Source organism: Wickerhamomyces anomalus (genome assembly GCF_001661255.1).
Source record: "Wickerhamomyces anomalus NRRL Y-366-8 unplaced genomic scaffold WICANscaffold_4, whole genome shotgun sequence".
Taxonomy (NCBI): domain Eukaryota; kingdom Fungi; phylum Ascomycota; class Saccharomycetes; order Phaffomycetales; family Wickerhamomycetaceae; genus Hansenula; species Hansenula anomala.
In genome coordinates, this window is record NW_017567113.1 from 1143608 (window position 1) to 1165582 (window position 21975).

General features: G+C 36.2%; 8 protein-coding genes across 8 annotated transcripts; 6 read left to right on the plus strand and 2 right to left on the minus strand.

Moving 5' to 3' along the window:
* Nucleotides 1-23: 23 nt before the first annotated feature.
* Nucleotides 24-1361, minus strand: WICANDRAFT_63557 (SANT/Myb-like DNA-binding domain-containing protein; the record flags this gene model as incomplete). The annotated part of the gene is made up of 1 exon (XM_019183571.1): nucleotides 24-1361. The coding sequence occupies one exon, from the start codon at nucleotides 1359-1361 to the stop codon at nucleotides 24-26; it is 1338 nt and encodes a 445-aa protein (XP_019038262.1).
* An 873-nt stretch (nucleotides 1362-2234) lies between these two features.
* ICE2 (Ice2p) lies at nucleotides 2235-3461 on the minus strand (the record flags this gene model as incomplete). Its single annotated transcript, XM_019180683.2, has 1 exon — nucleotides 2235-3461. A coding segment is annotated over one exon (1227 nt), but the record flags the coding sequence as incomplete, so codon positions are not given.
* Nucleotides 3462-6219: 2758 nt separating this feature from the next.
* Nucleotides 6220-7782, plus strand: WICANDRAFT_31580 (MFS transporter; the record flags this gene model as incomplete). The annotated part of the gene is made up of 1 exon (XM_019181850.1): nucleotides 6220-7782. One exon carries the CDS (start codon nucleotides 6220-6222, stop codon nucleotides 7780-7782), a length of 1563 nt encoding a protein of 520 aa, XP_019038264.1.
* Nucleotides 7783-8166: 384 nt separating this feature from the next.
* On the plus strand, nucleotides 8167-10356 carry UTP25 (rRNA-binding ribosome biosynthesis protein UTP25; the record flags this gene model as incomplete). Its single annotated transcript, XM_019185761.1, has 2 exons — nucleotides 8167-8551; nucleotides 8585-10356. The coding sequence occupies 2 exons, from the start codon at nucleotides 8167-8169 to the stop codon at nucleotides 10354-10356; spliced, it is 2157 nt and encodes a 718-aa protein (XP_019038265.1).
* A 1023-nt stretch (nucleotides 10357-11379) lies between these two features.
* On the plus strand, nucleotides 11380-14785 carry KGD1 (alpha-ketoglutarate dehydrogenase KGD1). Its single transcript, XM_019182760.1, has one exon. The coding sequence runs from the start codon at nucleotides 11472-11474 to the stop codon at nucleotides 14487-14489; it is 3018 nt and encodes a 1005-aa protein (XP_019038266.1). The 5' UTR covers nucleotides 11380-11471; the 3' UTR covers nucleotides 14490-14785.
* Nucleotides 14786-14828: 43 nt separating this feature from the next.
* AYR1 (acylglycerone-phosphate reductase) lies at nucleotides 14829-15707 on the plus strand (the record flags this gene model as incomplete). The annotated part of the gene is made up of 1 exon (XM_019181878.1): nucleotides 14829-15707. The coding sequence occupies one exon, from the start codon at nucleotides 14829-14831 to the stop codon at nucleotides 15705-15707; it is 879 nt and encodes a 292-aa protein (XP_019038267.1).
* A 2359-nt stretch (nucleotides 15708-18066) lies between these two features.
* WICANDRAFT_84720 (SUN domain-containing protein) lies at nucleotides 18067-19326 on the plus strand (the record flags this gene model as incomplete). The annotated part of the gene is made up of 1 exon (XM_019185762.1): nucleotides 18067-19326. One exon carries the CDS (start codon nucleotides 18067-18069, stop codon nucleotides 19324-19326), a length of 1260 nt encoding a protein of 419 aa, XP_019038268.1.
* Nucleotides 19327-20240: 914 nt separating this feature from the next.
* Nucleotides 20241-21893, plus strand: WICANDRAFT_63564 (uncharacterized protein; the record flags this gene model as incomplete). Its single annotated transcript, XM_019183572.1, has 1 exon — nucleotides 20241-21893. The coding sequence occupies one exon, from the start codon at nucleotides 20241-20243 to the stop codon at nucleotides 21891-21893; it is 1653 nt and encodes a 550-aa protein (XP_019038269.1).
* Nucleotides 21894-21975: the final 82 nt, after the last annotated feature.

Below are 21975 nucleotides of genomic sequence, written 5' to 3' on the forward strand. Positions count from 1 at the left end.
CGTGAAAAATAGTCATTTGTTCATCATCTTGTATATAAGTCATTGAATATTGAGCCTAACGGGGGTAATTTTGGTTCAATTTTAAGTCCTTGATCATGTTCATCTAAATCGGTACTTGATACCGAATCATCCCTTTTCAAAGATCGTTCATTTGAAATTATTGAAGAACGAGTCGTTGTGGATTGTTGATGTGGTTGTTGAAGGAAAGAATTTGATCTAGTTCGACTTGATTCTTGGATTGAATTCGTTATTGAGTTTTTTCTCAGGTTGTAACGATCTGTTGATTGGATATATGGTGTGATGTAGGAGAATGATTTCGATCTTGTTGAATCTTGAGTTAAAAAGAAATTTGAAGTTGAATTGGATGTTGATGATGATAATAATGGATTATTTGATGAGATTGAAGTTTGTGATGAAGAAGAATATGATCTTGTGAATGAGCTTGGTTTTGGAGATTGATGAGATGGTGTATGTAATGGATGAGGATGACTATGAGATCTTGAAGAATTCGATCTCTTTGTCTTGGTTTTTTTATCTAATTGATCAATTCTTGACCAAATCTCATCTTCTGTTCGACTTGGTAATAATATACTCAACTCTGCAAAACTTAGGGCTCTTCTTCTTCTTGTTATTAACAATTCATCTTCCTCCATTGTCCAATTGCTTGGTGAGTTATCCTTCGTTATTGTGATTGTTGAGTCTAATAACACTGCACTTGTATTAATCTTATCATCACTGTCTTCATCATCATCTTCAATATCATCAGAATCTGAATGTAAAGAGATTAAACTTGAAGATAATGGATCTGGAGAATCTTTGAAATTTGAACTTGTTTTCGATGATGTCAAATTTGTAGATGATAAATTCGAGGAATGAAAAGTCCATTGATTATAAACCGGAACGTTAATAGGCTGTGTCTTTTTAGCTTCTTTCAACTTGGGAGAGGATGAGTTATTCTTATTTGGTATTGATGAGAATTTGGTGACAAGATGTTGTCCTGAAGATGCAACTGGTGGTGGTGAAGCTGAATTTGAAGAAGAATCTTGTTCATTTGATGAAACAGCTGCAATTGAATTCGAAGCGGCAACACCACTAGAGTTTGGAGTATTGGCACCACTTGTCGGTGTAGGACTATTTGTACTATTCTTCAAAGAACCAGATCTTAATCTTCTCCATCTAAACTGACACGCGTTTGGAGTTCTATGAGCAAAATGGGACGCGATCTCTTTCCAACCTAATTTTTGCTGTTCTTTCAAATGACGCAGCAGAAGGTCATCTTGAGGGTCCCAAGAGGAAGGTGTTCTTGAAAACACTCTAGTTAGTTTGACGTCTGCGCCTGGAGACGACGATATCTGTGACATTTTGTCGTTGTTGTTGCTGTTGTTGAGTTTGTTGCCTTCAAAAATGGTGGCTTGATCGCTGGACCGGGGATGCGATGCGATGAGATGAGGTGAAATAAAAATGGGAAACTTGTGGGAAACTCAGCGCTTTGTGATGGGCGATTTGTGTATAGTGTTCAGCTTTGATGATTTAATCTCTATTGATGCTAAAAGCGCCTGGTTGTTATTGTTGAATCTTGTTGTGTTCGATCTTGTGCCTGTTGTTTGAATGGATGACTTTTCAGTTGTCGATGGATGCTGATGACAACGATAGTATCGGCAGATGAGAGAGCAGCTGGGATGCGGTGAAATTTCCGGGCAGTGGATGCTCTGGTGGATATTTCTGGTCTAATGAGCGTGATTATAGTATACGGCTTATACTATCTTCTTCTTCTTCTTCTTCTTTCTTGAAACTTCTCTTGAAGACGTTGATTCGATTGTTGAAGTTTGTTGATCGATGGACGTTTTTTAGACTGGGCTCGACTGATTAGATTGGCTGTGCGGCGCGTACCGGGGTCAGGTGACTTGGGTCATTATCACGCGTCTACACTCGTTATTCGTTATGGATGCAGCTATTATTACGGTATTAATTGAGCCTGAATACCCTCTTATACAGCACCGATACAACTCTCATAAAGCCAATGACCTGGGTTCTATTCACTGAGGGATTCCTGAATTATTGCATCATCCTCATCGCTCAGGGTAATGTGGCCCTGTCCAAATTGCCATGCAGCCATCCAGACACCACCCCTATTGTTATCTCTAGATTCAAGGACCCATGTATAATAATAGAAGGCATTGATAACTAAGCTCATGTAATTTTATCCATCTCTTGATCTTTATACCTCTCTCTCTTTATTCCACCTTCCAATGATCCTCTTCACTTTGTTCTCCAAATATCTCAAAAGCATAAACACATAACGTACTAAACATATTGATCCAGTTCCAAAATTGCCATGGATGTACTATGATTTGAACTTGATCTCCTCCACTGTTTTTAGCTTGGTCTATCCACCATCCCCATATGCATAATTCTTCATCCAATTCATTAGAATACTGCATCATCAAATGTGTATAAACTGCAATTATAATACATGGACTGAATAGATAAATCAATCTCATACTCTTGGTTGATGGAACTGGATTCTTTAACGCTGGTATTATTCTTGTAGCTGAATAGAAAACTGCAATTCTATATGCCAAGTTTATCAAAATTGATGGTGTAATTGTCTTTGATGTTGCAATTAAAAATTCAATAATAGTTTGGAAAGAATTTGGAACATTCAATGTTAAGAATGAAAATAAATGAGTTAATGAATCATTATTAACAATTAATGGTAAATGTTTGATTTCATTTTTCAATTGATTTGCTGCACTTGATATTAAAAATCCAATTTCATTTGATGCTAAATTTGACAACTCTGGGAATGTTTCATAAATACATCTAACAATATAACCAAATAATAAACTTGATTCAATTGTGGATCCTTTTTTAGAAATGATCCCATATAATCCTAAACCTGAACAAAAAGTTAAAATTGCACCAATTAATGAAGCTGATAATATAGAAATTTCAATTGGAAATGAATATATTCTGTAAAGGAAATATAATGAAGTTGTAATAATACCACCTGAACTTAATAAGCTCATGATAACCCAACTTTCACTTTTATTATATTTCAACCATTCAAAAGTTTGTCCAATTGATTGAATTGCCAATATTGTACATAAACCTTCCAATAATGTAAATAGTGGTGTGGAATTTATGATGAAAAACCTCCATGGTTTTAAAACAAACTTATAATATATCAAATTGTCATTTTTCAATAAATCAATATTGTTATTATTGAAAACTGATAAAAATAATGTCAATAAACTTGGTATTAATAAATGTTGAAAATAATAAAGAACCTGTAGTATGATATTTCTTTTGAACAAAACACTTAGGGTTGTTAATACCCAATATATATTGAATAATGTCACTGTGAATGCTAAACCACAAAAAACTCCACCAATTTGAAATGATATTGGAATTGTCAAGATGATTAAAACCATATAAAACGTGGTTAATGCAGCACGAAGTGTTGACTTGATATTATGAAACGTTGACGTTGTCATTTTGGACTCTTTTATATTATATGATATTGCTATTGAATATACTCATCAAAAGCTTGATTGAAATTTTGTTGATGTGTACAAATTAGTTGGTCGTTTGATGATGTTTTTGTTTTCCTCTAAAATATGGAACCACCTTTAAACTTTTTGAAATATCACCACGTCCACCCTTATTCAAATGATGTGATGGTAATGAATATGGAGCTTTGAAATATATTGAAATGTAGGATAAAATCAAGCGATTAATTTAATTTTGGAGATGTAACAACGAAAAAATAACAGTGTTCCAACTTCCTGACTAGAATTTCAGTTATGATTTCAGTTGAAGCTTTTTTTTTTAAAGAATGAGACAAACAACAAGAATTTTGATTTTGGTTTCCGCATTGGGAACTCAACCGAAAACAGAAGTCGCGAAGTTTTGAAATTATTTGAGATTCCGAATTGGGAACGTAAGCTGTTATCGGGAACGTTACGTTCCGCTGGCCGAAGGTCTTGCGCTGACAAAAGAAACACTCACGGAATTAAGCAGAGGCCTCTCGTACGAGAAGTGTTTGACTTGTGACGACGCTAACCGACAGGTGAAAATTTGACACATAAACGAAATAGAGCCACACGGTAAGTTAAAAAACTGCATTTTGGCTTCGTGAAATAGCTTCGTTTCTTTTTTTTTTGCGAAAAAATGACCGGAACTGCGAAGCCGAAAGTTCAATCACCGAAGCCATTTGGCTTCGTCGAAGAGATTTGACTTCGCTGGCCCTACCGACTGCCTTGATGTTTTTTTATGTATTTTTGAAGCTTTATTCCTCTTTCCACCAGCCTAGCTGTTTACACAAAGCTGAGCGTAGTACAAAAACTTCACCATATCCTAGATGTGCATATCATTAACTACTAGAACTATTTTATTTTTCGTTTTTCTCTTGTTTTATGATCATTTGACTACTTTGAAGTGAATGAAAGTGGTTTATTTACACAAAAATTGCGAAAAAAAAATGTAAACAGCCCTAAATGGCATCATCTTACTATATTTGGATGTTGTGCCAATATGCATTACTAAGTCTAGTAATGGTCTTGTTTACTTTTGCGCAAAAACGAAGCCAATCCAAAATGCAGTTTTTTAACTTACCGTGTGGCTCTAATGAAACCTGGATAAGATGCTGCTAAAATGAATGAGATCGCTTTTGATGAGTTCTTGCAAAAACTTAGAGTGCTTGGTATTCGAGGTGATCAATATAAACTGTAAACCTGATCATGATGCTGGTTAGATCTTGAAATCTACTGTTCATCATGAGCTGCTATATTAGTTTCATTAATCGATCGTCTACCGGTGAAGCGACAGCTAGTATTAGCTAGATCACAGCATTTCAAACATAAGTGATTCATGAGAAGCTAGTAAAGTACTCATGAGGTAAAGCTTTAAGCTTCAGCTTAGATCCACTTTGGATAAGAATGAAATTCAAACGATTTCCGTCAAGCTACCTTTATTCAAGCTGGTAGTGCGCTTTAGAGAAAGTCCTACAGTCGAAGCTGGTAACTTTGATGAGGCTGTTTATAGCTCTATAGTACTTATGCAATCCCATGTTTACTTCAATTGAATATTAATGCGCAGGGCCCAGGGCTCGGGAAGCCTATTCTAGTGTATAAGAAATGGTGCACCACGCACAATCACTAACAGATTCCCATCATACAGGACCTGACAAAAGAGCAAATCGCACTTGAACAGAATAGAAGAAGTATGACAAAGCTTGACATCTTCTTCAAGATTTGAATTTCAAAGCTACAAAGTACAGTGATGAGTCAATTAATGGTGACTAACTTCTGGCCATGGCCATCTTATCATCAATCCCGTGTTAAGCCAGCTCAACCTCAAGGAATTACATACGACACATCTTCATGGAGCTCTCATAGGAACACAAGGTGCCAACCATGAGCCTATAGACATCAATATGAAAAGCTTCTCAGCCACTTCAACCATTCGTTCCAACAACTTGTCAAGCTCTGCTCTGCCCAACGGTTTGCCGAAGATATCGGGTACGTCCATTTTGGGAAGAATCCAAACACTAACCAAACGTAAAATCCATTATGTCCGCGAAGGCCTGGGATTCCCAGCGTCCACCGTGAACAGGGATTTCGATGGATAATGGACTTGAAACATTCTAAAAAGCAGCTTCTACTTGTAATAAACATGATAAACTCAGGAAAATCATAACCGTTTTCAATTTCGAACTCTTTATAGTCCACTCTTACCTTCTTTCACTGCCAATTCCCAGCCTATCTGTGCTGTCGGGTTTAGTGCAGAATCGTGTCCCGTGCGTAAACTCCAACTAACGATCTTCAGAAATTCCTCGAAATAGAAAAGTGAAAGCTTAATTTTTTTTTCTTCTCGATTCTGCAGGAAGCATATAAACAGGACACAATCCACCATTAATTTTTCCAGCATACTCCCTATTCAGCCCCATCCTCCTAATAATCACCATCAAATCACAAATTCAACATGGTTGGAAGTGTAAAGGAAGAAACCGTCGCCAACAATCAAGAACCAGTGCAAGAGCACTCTGGTGACTCAACTTTCAATGAACAAACTGCTCCTTCAACTGCTAATGGCCAAAAGACAACATCCTCCAGTAGCAGTTCCACAAGTGGGTCAAGCTCAGAAGCTGACTCTCCACAAGATATAAATGCCTATGATGTTGAAGCTGCCCAAAAAGATGAAGACTTTGGCGATGAGATGTCAAGGGTTGAATCAAGATCTGAAGTCAGCAGAGATTTATCAAGAGCTTTAACAAATGCTGACAGTGTGGAACAAGATGCATTAAAAGATACTTCACCATTGCCTCCAATGGGTCTTAACAAAGTGATACCTACAGATTATCCAGACAAAGAACCATACACAGTGTCATATAACGGAGCTGACGATCCATTACATCCTCATAATTGGCCAGTGATGAAAAAATTAATCACTTGTGCAATCATTGGTTTTAATACTGGTTGTATTGCTTGGGGTTCTTCAATTTTCTCAGCAGCTACCATAGTTGTCGCTAGACAATATCATGTTGGTAATGTTGTCTCAACATTAGGTACTTCTTTATATGTTTTGGGTTTTGCTACTGGTCCTGTTATTTGGGCCCCATTATCAGAATTGTACGGTAGAAGAATGATTTTGATTTTAAGTTGTCTTGGGTTTACATTATTCCAATTTGCCATTGCCACTGCTGAAAATTTACAAACAATATTGATTTGTAGATTTTTCGGTGGTACTATTGGTGCAGCTCCTTTAGTTGTTGTTCCTGCTTCATTTGCTGATTTGTTCAATGCTAATTCAAGAGGTAAAGCTATCACCATTTTTTCAATGACTGTTTTCTGTCTACCTATTATTGCTCCAGTTGCTGGTTCTTTTATCGTTTACAGTTATTTGGGTTGGAGATGGACTGAATATGTTACTGGTATCATGGGTGCTGCTGGTGTTGTTTTAATTACATTTTTCTATGAAGAAACTCATCATCCAATCATTTTGGTCAACAAAGCTAGAGAATTAAAACAAAGAACTGGTAATTGGTTGATCCATGCTCCTCATGATGAATTCTCTTTATCTTTCAAAGATATTGTGGAAAAGAATTTAACAAGACCAATTTTTATGTTGTTTACTGAACCAATCATTTTCTTAATTACCATCTATAATGCTTTCATCTATGGTATCTTATACTTGTTGTTATCTGCTTATCCTATCATTTTTGCTGAAGGTTACAAAATGAAAGGTGGTGTTGCAGAATTACCATATCTTGGTGTTGCATTAGGTATGGTTTTCGGTGGTTGTTATTGTTATGCTATGGAAGGACGTTATATCAAAGCTATGAACGCAAACGGTGGTAAACCAGTCCCAGAAGCTAGATTGTACCCAATGTTTGCAGGTGCTATCTTATTCCCAGTTGGTATCTTTTGGTTAACATGGACTGGTAATTATCATAACAAAGTTCATTGGATGGCACCAACTGCTTCAGGTGTTTTCACTGGTTTTGGTTTGATTACAATTTTCAATTCATCAATCAACTATATCATTGATTCTTATTTGATCTTTGCTGCTTCTGCTATGGCCGCTAATGCATTTTTAAGAGCTGCATTTGCATGTGCTTTCCCATTGTTTTCTGTTGCAATGTTCCATAACATGGGTACAAACTGGGCTGGTTTGTTATTAGCTTGTGTCGGGTTTGTTTTGATTCCTGTTCCATTCTTGTTTTTCAGATTTGGTAAAAAGATTAGAGGCAAATCCAAATATGCTTTCGTTTTATCATAAGCTGTCTATCACATTTGATAAAGGGAATCTAGCCCCTTCAGCTGCTGAAACCATCAAAGTCATGTGTCGGAACATGAATGCATTTAATAATATTTATAAGGATATACCCTCTTATTTTTTTTTTCACATCACAAAACAATAATTTCAATACTTGGACCATTTGATACTCCTTGAACATAATAATAAATTAATAGATGAGTGTTTTTACACTTAATTTAGTTGTATAATTTGTAGCTTAATAGAAACACAATATACCCGTGAATCTGCCAAATAAGTGCTGCGTGAACCGATGAGATTTTCATTAAAATAAAAAAAATTTAAACGCTTGTAAAATAATAGAGCCATTATTGTTAAAAAGCATCTACGACTCACAGTTCAGTCAAGATGGGATCAAGTGAAACTAGGAAAGTCAGAAGAAGAGGAGATCAAGAAGATCATGGCTCAGCTCCAGTAAAGAAGGCAAAGACAAACAGAGGGAGACAAGAGTATAGAAATGTGACCAGAACATCAAAGAGAAATCCAAAGCTTGAAGAACAAGAACAACTGGAACAAGAAGACTCTCAAAATGACACTCAAGCAAGTGATGTGGAAGCTGATGGGAATGATAATGATGATAAAGGTAAAGCCTATGATGCTTTGTTGACGCTGTTGAGTGCCGAACAAGACGTCGAAGAAGAGAGTGAGGATGAAGATGAAGTTCATGAAAACCAAAGCGAAGAAGACAAAGATGATGATGAAGATGATGAAGAAGAAGAGGAAGAAGAGTCAGGTGAGGATCATGTTACAGGTGTTGTAAATGAAGAAACACTGGATTCTGAAGAGTCAGAGGAAGAATACGAAGAAGAGGATTCAGATGATGAAAACTCAACTGATCCATTTGATTCACATTTTGCATCAACTTCAGAAAAATACCTGGATGAATGTACTACTGCTTTCAAAGAAACAAAACGCTGGAAGAATTCAAAGAAAAGTTCAGAATCTTACTCATGCATTGTTTCCTTACCACCTGTCGGGTCATCCTCCAAGTACGCTGAAATTTCAGAGGATCATAATTTAGACAAGTATAACATCAAGTCAAGAATTTTGGAACCTTTCAAAGAAAAAAATGATGAAAGTGTCACAAATAATGAAATTGCTGAGCTGATCTTAGACCCTATGTTTTCTTACAAAGATGTCTTGTTACCATATGCAGATTTCAAGAAACAAGAAGATTACAGAAAGCTGTACACATTGCATTGTCTAAACCATGTCTTCAAGACAAGAGATCGTATTGTGAAGAATAATAGTAAAATTGCAACACAAAATGAGAACATTGCAAATGGTAAATTAAAGCCAGAAGACGAAAAAGAATTCAGAGATCAAGGTTTCACAAGACCTAAAGTTTTGATATTATTACCAACAAAAAACCATTGTTATAAAGTTGTTGAAGAAATGATAAAAGTTGCAGGTGCTGAACAAATTGAAAATTTGAAAAAATTCAAAGCTCAATTTTATGAAGACTCCACACCACCAGATAATAAACCAGATGACTTTCAGGATTTGTTCGAAGGTAATACAAATGATCATTTCTGTTTAGGTATCAAATTTACAAGAAAATCATTAAAGCTTTATTCATCATTTTATCAATCAGATATTATATTTGCGTCACCTATTGGGTTACAAAGAATTTTAACAAATCCTGACAAGAAGAAAAGACAAACTGATTTTCTAAGTTCTATAGAAGTGTTGATTGTTGATAATGCAAATGCTATTGAGTTGCAAAATTGGGACCACATGTTGACAGTTTTGAAGCATACAAACCAAATTCCAACGGCAATGCATGATACAGATTTTGGTAGAGTTAGAATGTGGAGTATCAATGATCAAGCACATTTATTTAGACAAACATTGGTATTCACAGAATATAATACACCAAACATCAACAATTTGTTATCAAAGTCAGAAAATATTTTTGGGAAATATAGATTTAGAAAAAATGTCAAAAATGAAGAAAGTGCAATGTTCAAAGTTGGATTAAAAATAAGGCAAATATTCAACAGATTTGAAAGCTCAACTCCATTAGATGAACCGGATGCAAGATTTAATCATTTCAAGAGTGTTATTGTTCCATCTTTGTCTAAGTCAACATCTTATGAAGATGGTTTATTGATTTACATTCCTTCATACCATGATTTTGTTAGAGTGAAAAACTATTTACACCAAAAGACTTCATTATTGTTTATTGATGCAAATGAGTATTCTGAACAAAAGGATTTGACAAAAGCCAGAGCATTATTTCAACAAGGTAGACGGAAAATTCTGCTTTACACTGAAAGATTACACCATTATAGAAGATTTGATCTAAAAGGTGTGAAGAATATTTTCATGTATGGTGTTCCAAATAATCCAATTTTCTACACAGAGTTGGTTTCATCAATTGGTAGATCAGTTTATGATGGAATTGCTGATTTTAACATTTCAAATGTGAGAGTATTGTACTCCAAATGGGATGCCTTGGCCTTGGAAAGAATTGTCGGTAGTGAAAGGGCACCAGTTCTTACTCATGGTCATAATGAGTTCTATGAATTTAGATAGATTAGCATAAATATACTCAATTGTTGTGTTTTGTACTCTTCTGTAATTGTAGGTTTATATGTCACAAATTGAAATCAAAACACCATCGGATCTGAGTCCCGAAGAAAGTCTTATTTAGGCAGGCCCGGCCCCGAAATGTGGGTCTGCCTTTACTAAATTTGGGGTCTGGCTCGATGGGCCAGTTGCCCGGGTTGGGTCTCAGTCTCTGGCAGGCAAGGAGCCGACAAGGAATACACACGTAATAAAATTTACATACGCTGTGATTGGGTTATGGCTGGTGAAAGTTATATCAAATTCTATTGTGAATGTATGAAAGAAAGTGAATTGGAAATTATTTTCGAGGATATTGATTTCTGGGTATTGATTGGCCTTCCAGTGTAGTCGCTTCTGAGTGCCAAAGCACCCTACTGATACGTTGGCCAGTAGTACTCCAGGTTTTGCACCAGATTTGGCAGCAGCGATGGATGCCCTGGGACCAACAACCACGTAGTCCTAAGCGAGCTTTCCTAGGATCCATCCAAGTGACTCACGAAACATTAAAAACAGCTACAAACAAGAGGATTTCCAATGATGAGCTAGAAAGAGTATTCAAAATATTAATACTCAATTTTAGTTAAAAAAAACAATGAAAAATAGCCAAAATTTCGCCACTATTTTGCCACTTTGTGGTTTATTCTTGCGGTCTGAGTCCTTCTCTTATGTAGGGAGTCTCAGCCCAGCCCTTGCAGTTTTCAAGTGTAGGTCCGAGCCTAGGCCTTGAAAGTCAATTTTCATCTTCGCCAAAAGTCAGAATTAAAATCATTTAAAAACAAAATTTGTTCCTTCAACAAAAACAATCCCAAATTCAAGTTCAAATACTTACCATACTCAATCTTTTGATAGAAAAAACTGATCCACAAATCTCTATAATTTGGATGTTCATATAACCCCAATTGCCTAGAATCTGTGTTTTTTTTACTCATTAGCTTTTGTTGCTCCTTGTGTTTTTCCCCCAGTATATTGAATCTCCCTTTTCAAAGAGAAGAAAGATCCTATTATCACTATAGTCGTTGATTCAAAATATTTCACAGCGGCCAGTCAATTCAAAGAGTTTCAATAATATTATTTTCTCCAAGATGCTTAAGACCTTACGTTATCGTGGTGGGTCAAACTTGCCTCGTGCTAGATTGATCAATCAACTAAGATCATCAAACCTCATCGCTCGTCGTTCATTAGCAACTGGAACCGACAGCTTTTTACAAACTCAAAATGCCACTTATATTGATGAAATGTATGATGCTTGGAAAAAAGATCCATCCTCAGTTCATGTCTCATGGAATGCTTACTTCAAAAATTTGGATGGTAATGTTCCTCCAGCTCAAGCTTTTAGTGCTCCTCCAACTTTAGTTCCAACCCCAGCTGGTGGTGTTGCTACTCACATCCCAAGTAGTGGTGCTAATGTCAATGATGATGTTTTACTTCATTTGAAAGTTCAATTATTAGTTAGAGCATATCAAGTCAGAGGTCACCAAAAAGCTCACATTGACCCTCTAGGTATATCGTTTGCTGATGATAAATCTGTTCCAACTCCAAAGGAATTAACTTTAGAACATTACGGTTTCACTGATGCTGATTTCAGTAGACCAATTACTTTAGGTCCAGGTATTTTACCAAGATTTGCTAAAGATGGTAGAACCTCTTTAACTTTGAAAGAAGTTATTGATACCTGTGAAAGATTATACTGTTCTACAATTGGTATTGAATACATTCATATCCCATCAAGAGAAAAATGTGACTGGTTGAGAGAAAGAATCGAGATTCCACAACCTTACAAATATACTGTTGATCAAAAGAGACAAATTTTGGATCGTTTAGTCTGGGCTACTTCTTTCGAAACTTTCTTATCCACAAAATTCCCAAATGATAAAAGATTTGGTTTAGAAGGTGCTGAAGCAGTTGTTCCAGGTGTTAAGTCTTTAATTGATCGTGCTGTTGAGTTAGGTGTTGAAGATGTTGTCATTGGTATGCCACATCGTGGTAGATTAAACATGTTGTCAAACGTTGTTAGAAAACCAAATGAATCAATCTTTTCTGAATTCACTGGTTCAGTCGAAGTTGATGAAGGTTCTGGTGATGTCAAATACCACTTGGGTATGAACTATCAAAGACCAACCACTTCAGGTAAACGTGTTAATTTATCTTTAGTTGCTAATCCATCACATTTAGAAGCCGAAGATCCAGTTGTCTTGGGTAGAACCAGAGCTATTCAACATTACAAGAATGATGTCGGTACATTTGATAAAGCCATTGGTGTTTTATTCCATGGTGATGCCGCTTTTGCTGCTCAAGGTGTTGTTTATGAAACTATCGGTTTCACTGCATTACCAGCTTACGCTACTGGTGGTACTGTCCATGTTATCGTGAATAACCAAATTGGTTTCACCACTGATCCAAGATTTGCTAGATCAACTCCATACCCATCAGATATTGCCAAAGCTATCAATGCCCCAATCTTCCATGTCAATGCAGATGATGTTGAAGGTCTTACCTTCATTTTCAACTTAGCTGCTGAATGGAGAGCTACCTTCCACACTGATGTTATCATTGATGTTGTTGGTTACAGAAAACATGGTCATAATGAAACTGATCAACCTTCTTTCACCCAACCATTGATGTACCAAAAGATTGCTGAAAAGAAATCGGTTATTGATGTTTATACCAAGAAGTTGATTGATGAAGGCTCATTCACTAAAGAAGATATTGATGAACATAAACAATGGGTTTGGAATATTTTGGAGGAATCTTTCACCAAAGCTAAGGAATATAAACCAACTTCAAGAGAATGGTTAACTACTCCATGGGAAGGTTTTAAATCACCAAAAGAATTAGCTACTGAAATTTTACCACATTTACCAACTGCTGTTGAAGAAAACACTTTAAAACATATTGGTGAAGTTATTTCAAGCTGGCCAGAAGCATTCGAAGTTCATAGAAACTTGAAGAGAATTTTGGGACAACGTAAGAAGGCTGTTGAATCTGGTGAAGGTATCGATTGGGCTACTGGTGAAGCTTTAGCTTATGGTTCTTTGGTTAATGAAGGTTACCACGTTAGAGTTTCAGGTCAAGATGTTGAAAGAGGTACTTTCTCACAACGTCATGCTGTTTTACATGATCAAAAATCAGAAAACACATACACTCCATTGAAACATGTGAGTGAAAACCAAGCTGATTTCATCATTTCCAACTCTTCTTTATCAGAATATGGTGTAATGGGTTTCGAATATGGTTATTCTTTAACTTCCCCAGATGCTTTCGTTCAATGGGAAGCTCAATTTGGTGATTTTGCCAACACTGCACAAGTTATTATTGATCAATTCATTGCTGCTGGTGAATCTAAGTGGAAACAAAGATCTGGTTTAGTTTTAACTTTACCACATGGTTATGATGGTCAAGGTCCAGAACATTCTTCAGGTAGAATTGAAAGATATTTACAATTAACTAATGAAGACCCAAGATATTTCCCATCAGAAGAAAAATTGAACCGTCAACATCAAGATTGTAACTTCCAAGTTGCTTACCCAACTACACCAGCCAACTTATTCCATTTATACAGAAGACAAATGCATCGTCAATTCAGAAAACCATTAGCTTTATTCTTCTCAAAACAATTGTTACGTCATCCATTAGCCAGATCTCCATTAGATGATTTCAGTAAGGACTCTCATTTCCAATGGATTATTGAAGATGCTGAAATTGGTAACAAGATTGGTACTAAAGAAGAAATTAAACGTGTTATTTTATCAGTCGGTCAAGTCTTTACTGCATTAACTAAAAAACGTGAAACTTTAGAAGATAAATCTACTGCATTTATTAGAATTGAACAATTACATCCATTCCCATTTGCTCAAGTTCGTGATGCATTGAACTCTTTCCCAAATGTTGAAGATATCGTTTGGTGTCAAGAAGAACCTTTGAATATGGGTGGTTGGTCATATGCTCAACCAAGATTACAAACTGTTTTGAAAGAAACCATTCATAACGATAAGATTGTCCGTTATGCTGGTAGAGATCCATCAGCTTCTGTTGCTGCTGGTACTAAGAGCATGCATATTGCTGAAGAAAACGCTTTCTTGGAAGATGCTTTCGGTGCTTAAGCCCAATTGAACTAGTTTGGAAATCTTTATTTTATTTACACATTTTTTTTAATTGCTTATTATTATTTGACTTTATCTAATATCACGTCTATTGTTTTATGAAATCAAAAGAATTATCATTTTTCACTTTATACAGCTTTTCATTATTTATATTCAGTACGCAAACAGGAATAAAAAGTGATACATTTTATGCTTCTTTGAAATTTGTAATTGTAGCTGATAATTGCTGATTCGCGCTCAAAAAAAAAATCGAAAAGCACAGTACTTTAGGAACCCAATCCCTTCAGTTTAACCATCCATCCTCATAGATATTATCATATTCTATTCAATTAACTCATAATGACCCGTCAAAAAACCGCTTTAGTCACAGGTGCTTCCTCAGGTATTGGCTATGCAGTCTCCAAAGAATTGGCTTTGAAAGGATATAAGGTGTTTGCAGTTGCCAGAAGAACTGAACCAATGGAATCATTGAAACAATATGGTGTTATTCCAAAATCATTGGACGTCACATCACAAGAAAGTGTTCAATTGTTTAAAAAATACTTGTTGGAAACTTTAGAAGATGGTAAATTGGATATCCTTTATAATAATGCAGGTCAATCGTGTACATTACCAGCAATTGATGTTACTGATGATCAAGTTGAACAAGTTTTCCAAGTCAATGTGTTTGCTTGTATTAGATTAACAAGAGAGCTATCGCCATTTGTTATCAAGGCAAAGGGTACTATTTTATTCACAGGTTCATTGGCTGGTATTGCACAATTCCCATTTGGTTCAGTTTATTCGGCAACTAAAGGTGCTATTCACCAATATGCTAGAGTGTTACATTTAGAAATGAAACCATTAGGAGTTCGTGTTATCAATGTTATCACTGGTGGTGTTAATACAAATATTGCAGATACTAGAAAGATTCCAGAAAATTCATTATACAATACACCAGAAGGTGCTGAAAGTTTTGAAATGAGACAACGATTGGCAAAGGAAAACACTCCAATGGAAGCTTCAGTTTATGCTAAGTCTATTGTTAAAAATATTCAAAGCTCAAGAGATCCTATTGATATCTATAGAGGAACTTATTCCACAATGGTTCCATTCCTTATTAGATGGTTTCCTGGTTGGTTTGTTGAATTAGTTTTCATTAGAAGATTCAAATTGGGTAGAATGTTTGACAGTATGAAAAAGAAAAACACAGATGAATTCAATTTACATTTGGATTGAAAAGTATTTTGGCATATAGCAATTAATGATATGAGTATGTTTTGTTTGAGATATAGGTTTCGAGGTGAGATGAGGTCAAGCTTCGAAGTTTGGCATGTTGAAGGTGTAAATTCAACCAAGATATGCACAGCATCCCTTGATGTTAGTGATTATTATGGTCACCGTGGTCCGTTAACCTTCAAGGGTCGATTATTGGATTCGTTAATTGAGTTTTCAAAAGTTATTAAAAAAAATTTGACGTGTTTCGCGTGTTCCTGTAAATCGTTTTTAGTGTCACTGCAAGGAGGAAATAATCCTGACGACGTAGAACTTTGAATTTGACGTGTATAGATGTAATTAACGACTGTTTCACCTCGATATGACTGTTTGTTGATGATTCAATAAAGTTATGTTGTTTGGAAATATAATTTGAAAGTTTATTTAATCATGTTTCAAGATCACATGAAAGGTGTCAAAATTAACGTTTAGATCGTGTTCACTGTTCACTCAACGCAACTACACTGGTTTGTGCCTTTGCTTCTGGTGAAAGGGTACTTGTCTAACAGTATTATTGACTAGACTATATTAGTACTTCTTTACTAACAAACTGGCCTACGCTCTCCCTCCTACATAGTATCACTTGCTTGTAGGTTTATCCAATGTCAAAGGACTTTTGTGTAAAGTTGATGCACTGAACAAGAAAGGATTAAAGTGACCTTTGAAGCTGACTTGTATGGTTCCACTTGTTCAAGTTATGTCCATGCTTTGATTCGATGCTATATGTGTTATTTTCAACCCAGTTTGTTGCAGTATCAATAAAACGTTCATGATGGTACTCACGTATCATGTATGTATGCTGGCTCATATTCGAAATTGTTCAAACTAACGGTTAATGGTTATTGCATGTTGGACTGATAAAGCTTGATCTCGACATCTTTCATTGTGAAAGTGAGCTCTAGCTTGATTCAGTTTAACCAGCAAACTGCAAGCCTTCAGTCATATTCACTCTATTTTGGGGCTCTTTGTGGACCATGGTACAAAATTGAATTACAATTTGGTTTCAAGTCAATTTGAATCCAATTTCAGGATTTTGTTTATAAAAAACTAAGAGCCAAGTGGACGTGTATATGCTTTAGCCTTTAGGCTGTGCTTTCATCCCATCTTCCTCTGTAGATCAATGATTCTATGTGTATTCAATTGCTACTCGTTGATGGTTTTTCTAACCAGCCATACGATTCTGAACAGTTATGGCCCTGGTTCGCCCAGCATCTGACCTTTTTTTTTGGACTCGGGCCACGCTTCTTAAAATTCACCAACTTCGCCAATATTCATGTTTACATTCTTCTTCCTTTCCAACAACCACAACTTTTCCAACAACTACAACGAACTATTCTTTGAAATATCTATTCCAACTTTTTACGCTCCTTTACAAGCACAGATATTTTAAATCATATTCAATCCTTTACTCTTCTAGTTTTTTAGATCCCAGATTGTTTGCAAGAAAAAATTCAATCTAGTCACTCCTTTCAAAAATTAGAACAAGTTTAGAACAAAAAAAGCTATCAAAAAAATTATATTAAACAAGAAGTTTTTTGCTGAAGATTTAAAGGTATGTTACTTTTTTGTTAACTAACAAGTTTCCTAGTGTTGAAATTGAGCTTCTTCAAATAGAATATTTTTAGATTGAGATTCTTCGGGATCTAAAAAATAAGATTTGGATTTGAACAGGAAGAGAAAAAAGAGCTAGGGATACTTTTGAATGAAGAAAGAGATATACAGAGAGATTATTCAGATTACACTCAAGTTCGTTCATGGTTTTTTCCACTATCAACATCCTCATCAACTACAGTTTTCAAATCTGTTTCACATCAAAAGATCCAAAACACTTGGAATGTTCCGAAAAGGGAAATCACCAGTTACCATGGCAAAATTTTCTAAAATTATTTCCGGTTTGTTGCCCCTCGGAATTCACCAAAGGAGTCAAAACGCGGTCGCGTTCCATGCATCGAGGATTGAGTTGATCGAAAATCTTGGTACTGTTGTTTTTTATGTTCAGGTTGTTGGTGTAAGGTACATCGATTGGTGTCTATTTCTAAAGCCTTTTCCCCTTCACACAATATATTATAAGCAGTTCATGTCTTCCTTTTTTCTTATTTGAGTTTTGAGTTTTGAATTTTCAGTTGATACATTCCAAATCATCAATTCTTCTAGCATTTACTAAAGTCATAGTCATTCCTTTCAATTCAATTGCATTACAACCTCTTTCCTGTTCAATAGTTTTTTTCCAATTTGCATCCTTAATATCTTGAAGATATAAAGCTCAATTTCAACACTTACGTTCATTTATTAAATATCATATACTAATATTCCAATCACAGAAATGAAATTCTCAACATCTTTTGTCGCTGCTTATGCTGCTTACTTAATGGGTTCAGCCGTCGCTGCTCCTCATGCCCATGCTGGTGTTGCTAAACGTGATGCTGAATGTGCTACTACTGCTCATCACCATCATCAACACAAACGTGCCGTTGCTGTTGAATATGTTTACTCAACCGTTACTGTTGATGGCCAAGGTCAAACTGTTAGTGCTTCAGCTTCTCAAACCACTTTAGAACCATCTTCAGTTGTTGACAGAGCTGCTAGTGTTAAACCATCATCAAGTTCCTCTTCAACTTCAACCTCAACTTCAGCAGCTCCAACCTCAACTTCAGCCTCATCATCTGAAGCCCAATCTACTACTTCATCATCAACCTCATCTTCATCATCTTCTTCATCATCTTCAGGTGGTTCTTCAGGTTCTTCAGGTTCAATTTATGGTGATTTATCCGATTTCTCTGGTCCAAACAAAGAATTCCAAGATGATACTATTTCATGTACCGATTTTGATTCTTTAGTTGGTCAAGGTGTTATTTCATTAGAACATTTAGGTTTCGGTGGTTTCTCAGGTATTTATCATCCATCTGATACTTCAACTGGGGGTAAATGTACTGAAGGTGCTTATTGTTCTTATGCTTGTCAACCAGGTATGTCCAAAACTCAATGGCCATCAGAACAACCAGGTAATGGTGTTTCAGTCGGTGGTTTGGTTTGTAAGAATGGTAAATTAAGAAGATCAAACACCAATCAAAAATACTTGTGTGAATGGGGTGTTGATGCTGCTTATGTTGTTAACAACTTGTCACAAAATGTTGCCATTTGTCGTACTGATTACCCAGGTACTGAAAACATGGTTATCCCAACCAATGTTGAAGGTGGTAAATCATTACCATTAACTGTTGTTGACCAGTCAACTTACTACCAATGGGGAGGTAAAGGTACTTCAGCTCAATACTATGTTAACAATGCTGGTGTTTCTTGGGAAGATGGTTGTGTTTGGGGATCAGCAGGTTCAGGTATTGGTAACTGGGCTCCATTAAACTTTGGGGCTGGTGCAGTTAACGGTATTTCATACTTATCTTTGATTCCAAATCCAAACAACAAAGAATCCTTAAACTTTAAGGTTAAAATTGTCGCTTCCGATGACAATTCAAATGTCTCTGGTGAATGTACTTATGCCAATGGTCAATACAATGGTAACGGTAATGATGGTTGTACTGTTGGTGTTACTAAAGGTTCAGCCAAATTTGTCTTGTACAATTAGGACATTTAGCCTATTATTTTTTTAAGACTTTTTTTTTGTATGCTCCCAAAATGTGTGTTTTTTTTATACCTTTTTTTGCTGGGAACATGAATCCTTCTCTTGTTTTTTTTGAAACTTTTGTTAGAGAAGAAAGAAAATGGATGTTATTTTAGTTCTAAGGACTGTATTTTTCTGTATACTATCGTTATATATTTGTTCTTTTATTTACGTTTTGAAGTTGTAGCAGTCAGTTTTCTAACTTTGCCAGGTTCTTTTTCTAAAATTAGGCTAAGGAACGAAAAATTTCGAAATGAGCTGAAACTGGAGATTTCGAAAATTTAAGGCCCATTTCAGGCAAAACTATCAACTAATGTCAACAAGCACCAGGGCCTTTATAAATCCATAATACCATCACCAACTATAAAATCATCATCATCTCCATCATCTGAGCCTGATCTCTCTAAGCCCAAAAGCATCATCACGTCCACCATCATCCCCTTTTGCCAAATTCAAATTGGTGTCACCACCAGAAAAAGTCAATTTGTAAAGAGGAAAACAAAAGAAAACAAGCTGAGCTTAACACAACCAAGTTAAGCGCTACTTCTACTCGCGTCGCTTTATACCAGTGATACGTTTATTGTCCTGCCCTGCATCTGTTTTGTTTTTGTTTTCTTGTTATTGTTATCGTTGATCCCATTAACGTGTGTGTGTGCCTTTCACAGTCCTTGTTTGTATGGCTCCAGCTCATCGTCACCATCACCATCACCGCGTTTACAATTTGCTTATAATCAATAGGGCCAGAGTCTTTCTATTATCAAATTATTATTTATTCATTGCGGGTTATTTATTTTAGTTTTGCTTCTTGCGTTATTACGGTATAAAAGAACTTTTGGCACTTTTCGGTCTTGTGAAGTTATATTTTTATTTTAACCATCATGAGTCCGTCAAAAGGTCAATCTGGAACAAAGCCAAGATCAAGTCCCAGAGAAGGAAGAAAGTCAAGTGAATCTGCTACATCACCATCAATACACACATCCAAAACATCTGCTGGTAAAGAAACTGAAACTGCAGAATCAAGCCCTATCAAAAAACCAACATCTTCATCATCAGCTTCCAGCATTACAGGTGCTTCTTCTTCAGGGATCAAAGGGTTCTCCAAGTTTCTAAGGTCTCATAAAAGACAGAAATCACTGGATCCATCAGAATTAGGATCAACTTCAGAGAGAAGAGAAGCCCAAGATTTACAAAGATCTGGATCAAGATCTAGATCAAAATCACCGTTAAAATCAACTATACACGAGGAAGAAGAAACTGAAAAACAAAAGCAAAACCCCGTTGAACAGGAAGAACTTAGAGGCATACCCAAGGACTCAAATCCTATTACTGAATCATATCTCAAAGATACGTTAGGTATTTCATTGAAAGATTGGCCATATTCCGAACAATTATTAATATCAACAATATCTTTGAAAGCTGAAAAGGAGAAAACCAAAAAGGAGTCATTGAGGCTATCATATGTTCAAAGCTCAATTGATCTTGTTAAATTGTCTGTGAATTCTGGTATACCTCCACATCTGATACCTTGCGTGTTTGTTTCTAGTGCACAATCTAAAGAAATTTTGGAAAAGTATGGATTGAAAGAATCAACTCCTGATGCTCCTCAACAGCATCCTCAACAGCAGCACGAGCAACCTGTACAACAAGCTTCACGTCGTCCATCTGAGACTCAGTTACAGTCCAAACCTACTGGTCAATCGCAGCAGCCAAAAAACCTTCAAACCTCAACATCTGTCTTCAAAGTTAACATACCTCAACAAACTCAGTTTCAATTTCATCATTGGCAAAAACCAGGTGAATCTTTATCACAACAACAACCTCAACCACAACAATATTCTGAAAAGAAGAGAAAACTGTCTGATGAACCTTTAAGACCACCACAACAACAACCCTCATTGAAGCCAAGCACTCCAACCAGATTTAGCACATCGTCTTCGTCCCACAGAAGAAATCAATCCGAAGCTAGTGTTTCACAACTGCGATCGCTTTATGAGACTCAAATTATGCAGCATCAACAACATCAACAGCAGCAACATCAACAACAACAGCAACAACAATGGGGTAGAACATTGGGTTCCCCTTATTATCCAAGTCGTGAACCTGCTAGACCATTATATTTTCAATATCCACAACAACAAGTTCCAATACCTCAACAACAGCAGCAACAGCAGCATCATGCCCCACCACCTCAACCATATGCATATCCAGTCCAATATATCCAAGGACCACCACCTCAACAAGGGCCTCCTCAAGGTTTTGCATTCCCTCCAAGACCTATTCAAAATCCACAAGGTCGGGAAACTCCAGTTCAGCAAATACTACCACCACCACCGCAAATAGGCTCTACTGGTGTTCATTCTTTGCCTGGTCCCGGTCCACCTCCACCTCCATCCCAGTATAGAGAAGGTGAATCAATGAGTGTAAGTGGTTCTCCAATTGCAATGAAAAGAGGAAGTGGTGAACAATCAAAACAGGGGAAATCAGATGTTAGTTTTTTAATATCAACTCCAAACAATCCACCTAATAAGTGAGTTTTCACTTTGGTGGAAGTTATCAGTATCATTATCTTTTTTTATCACATATAAAAGGGTTTTTTTATTTGGGTTTTTACAT

Bases quoted from the DNA above. Each gene is read 5' to 3' on its own strand.
- KGD1 (XM_019182760.1), top strand. From the start codon at position 11,472: ATGCTTAAGACCTTACGTTATCGTGGTGGGTCAAACTTGCCTCGTGCT.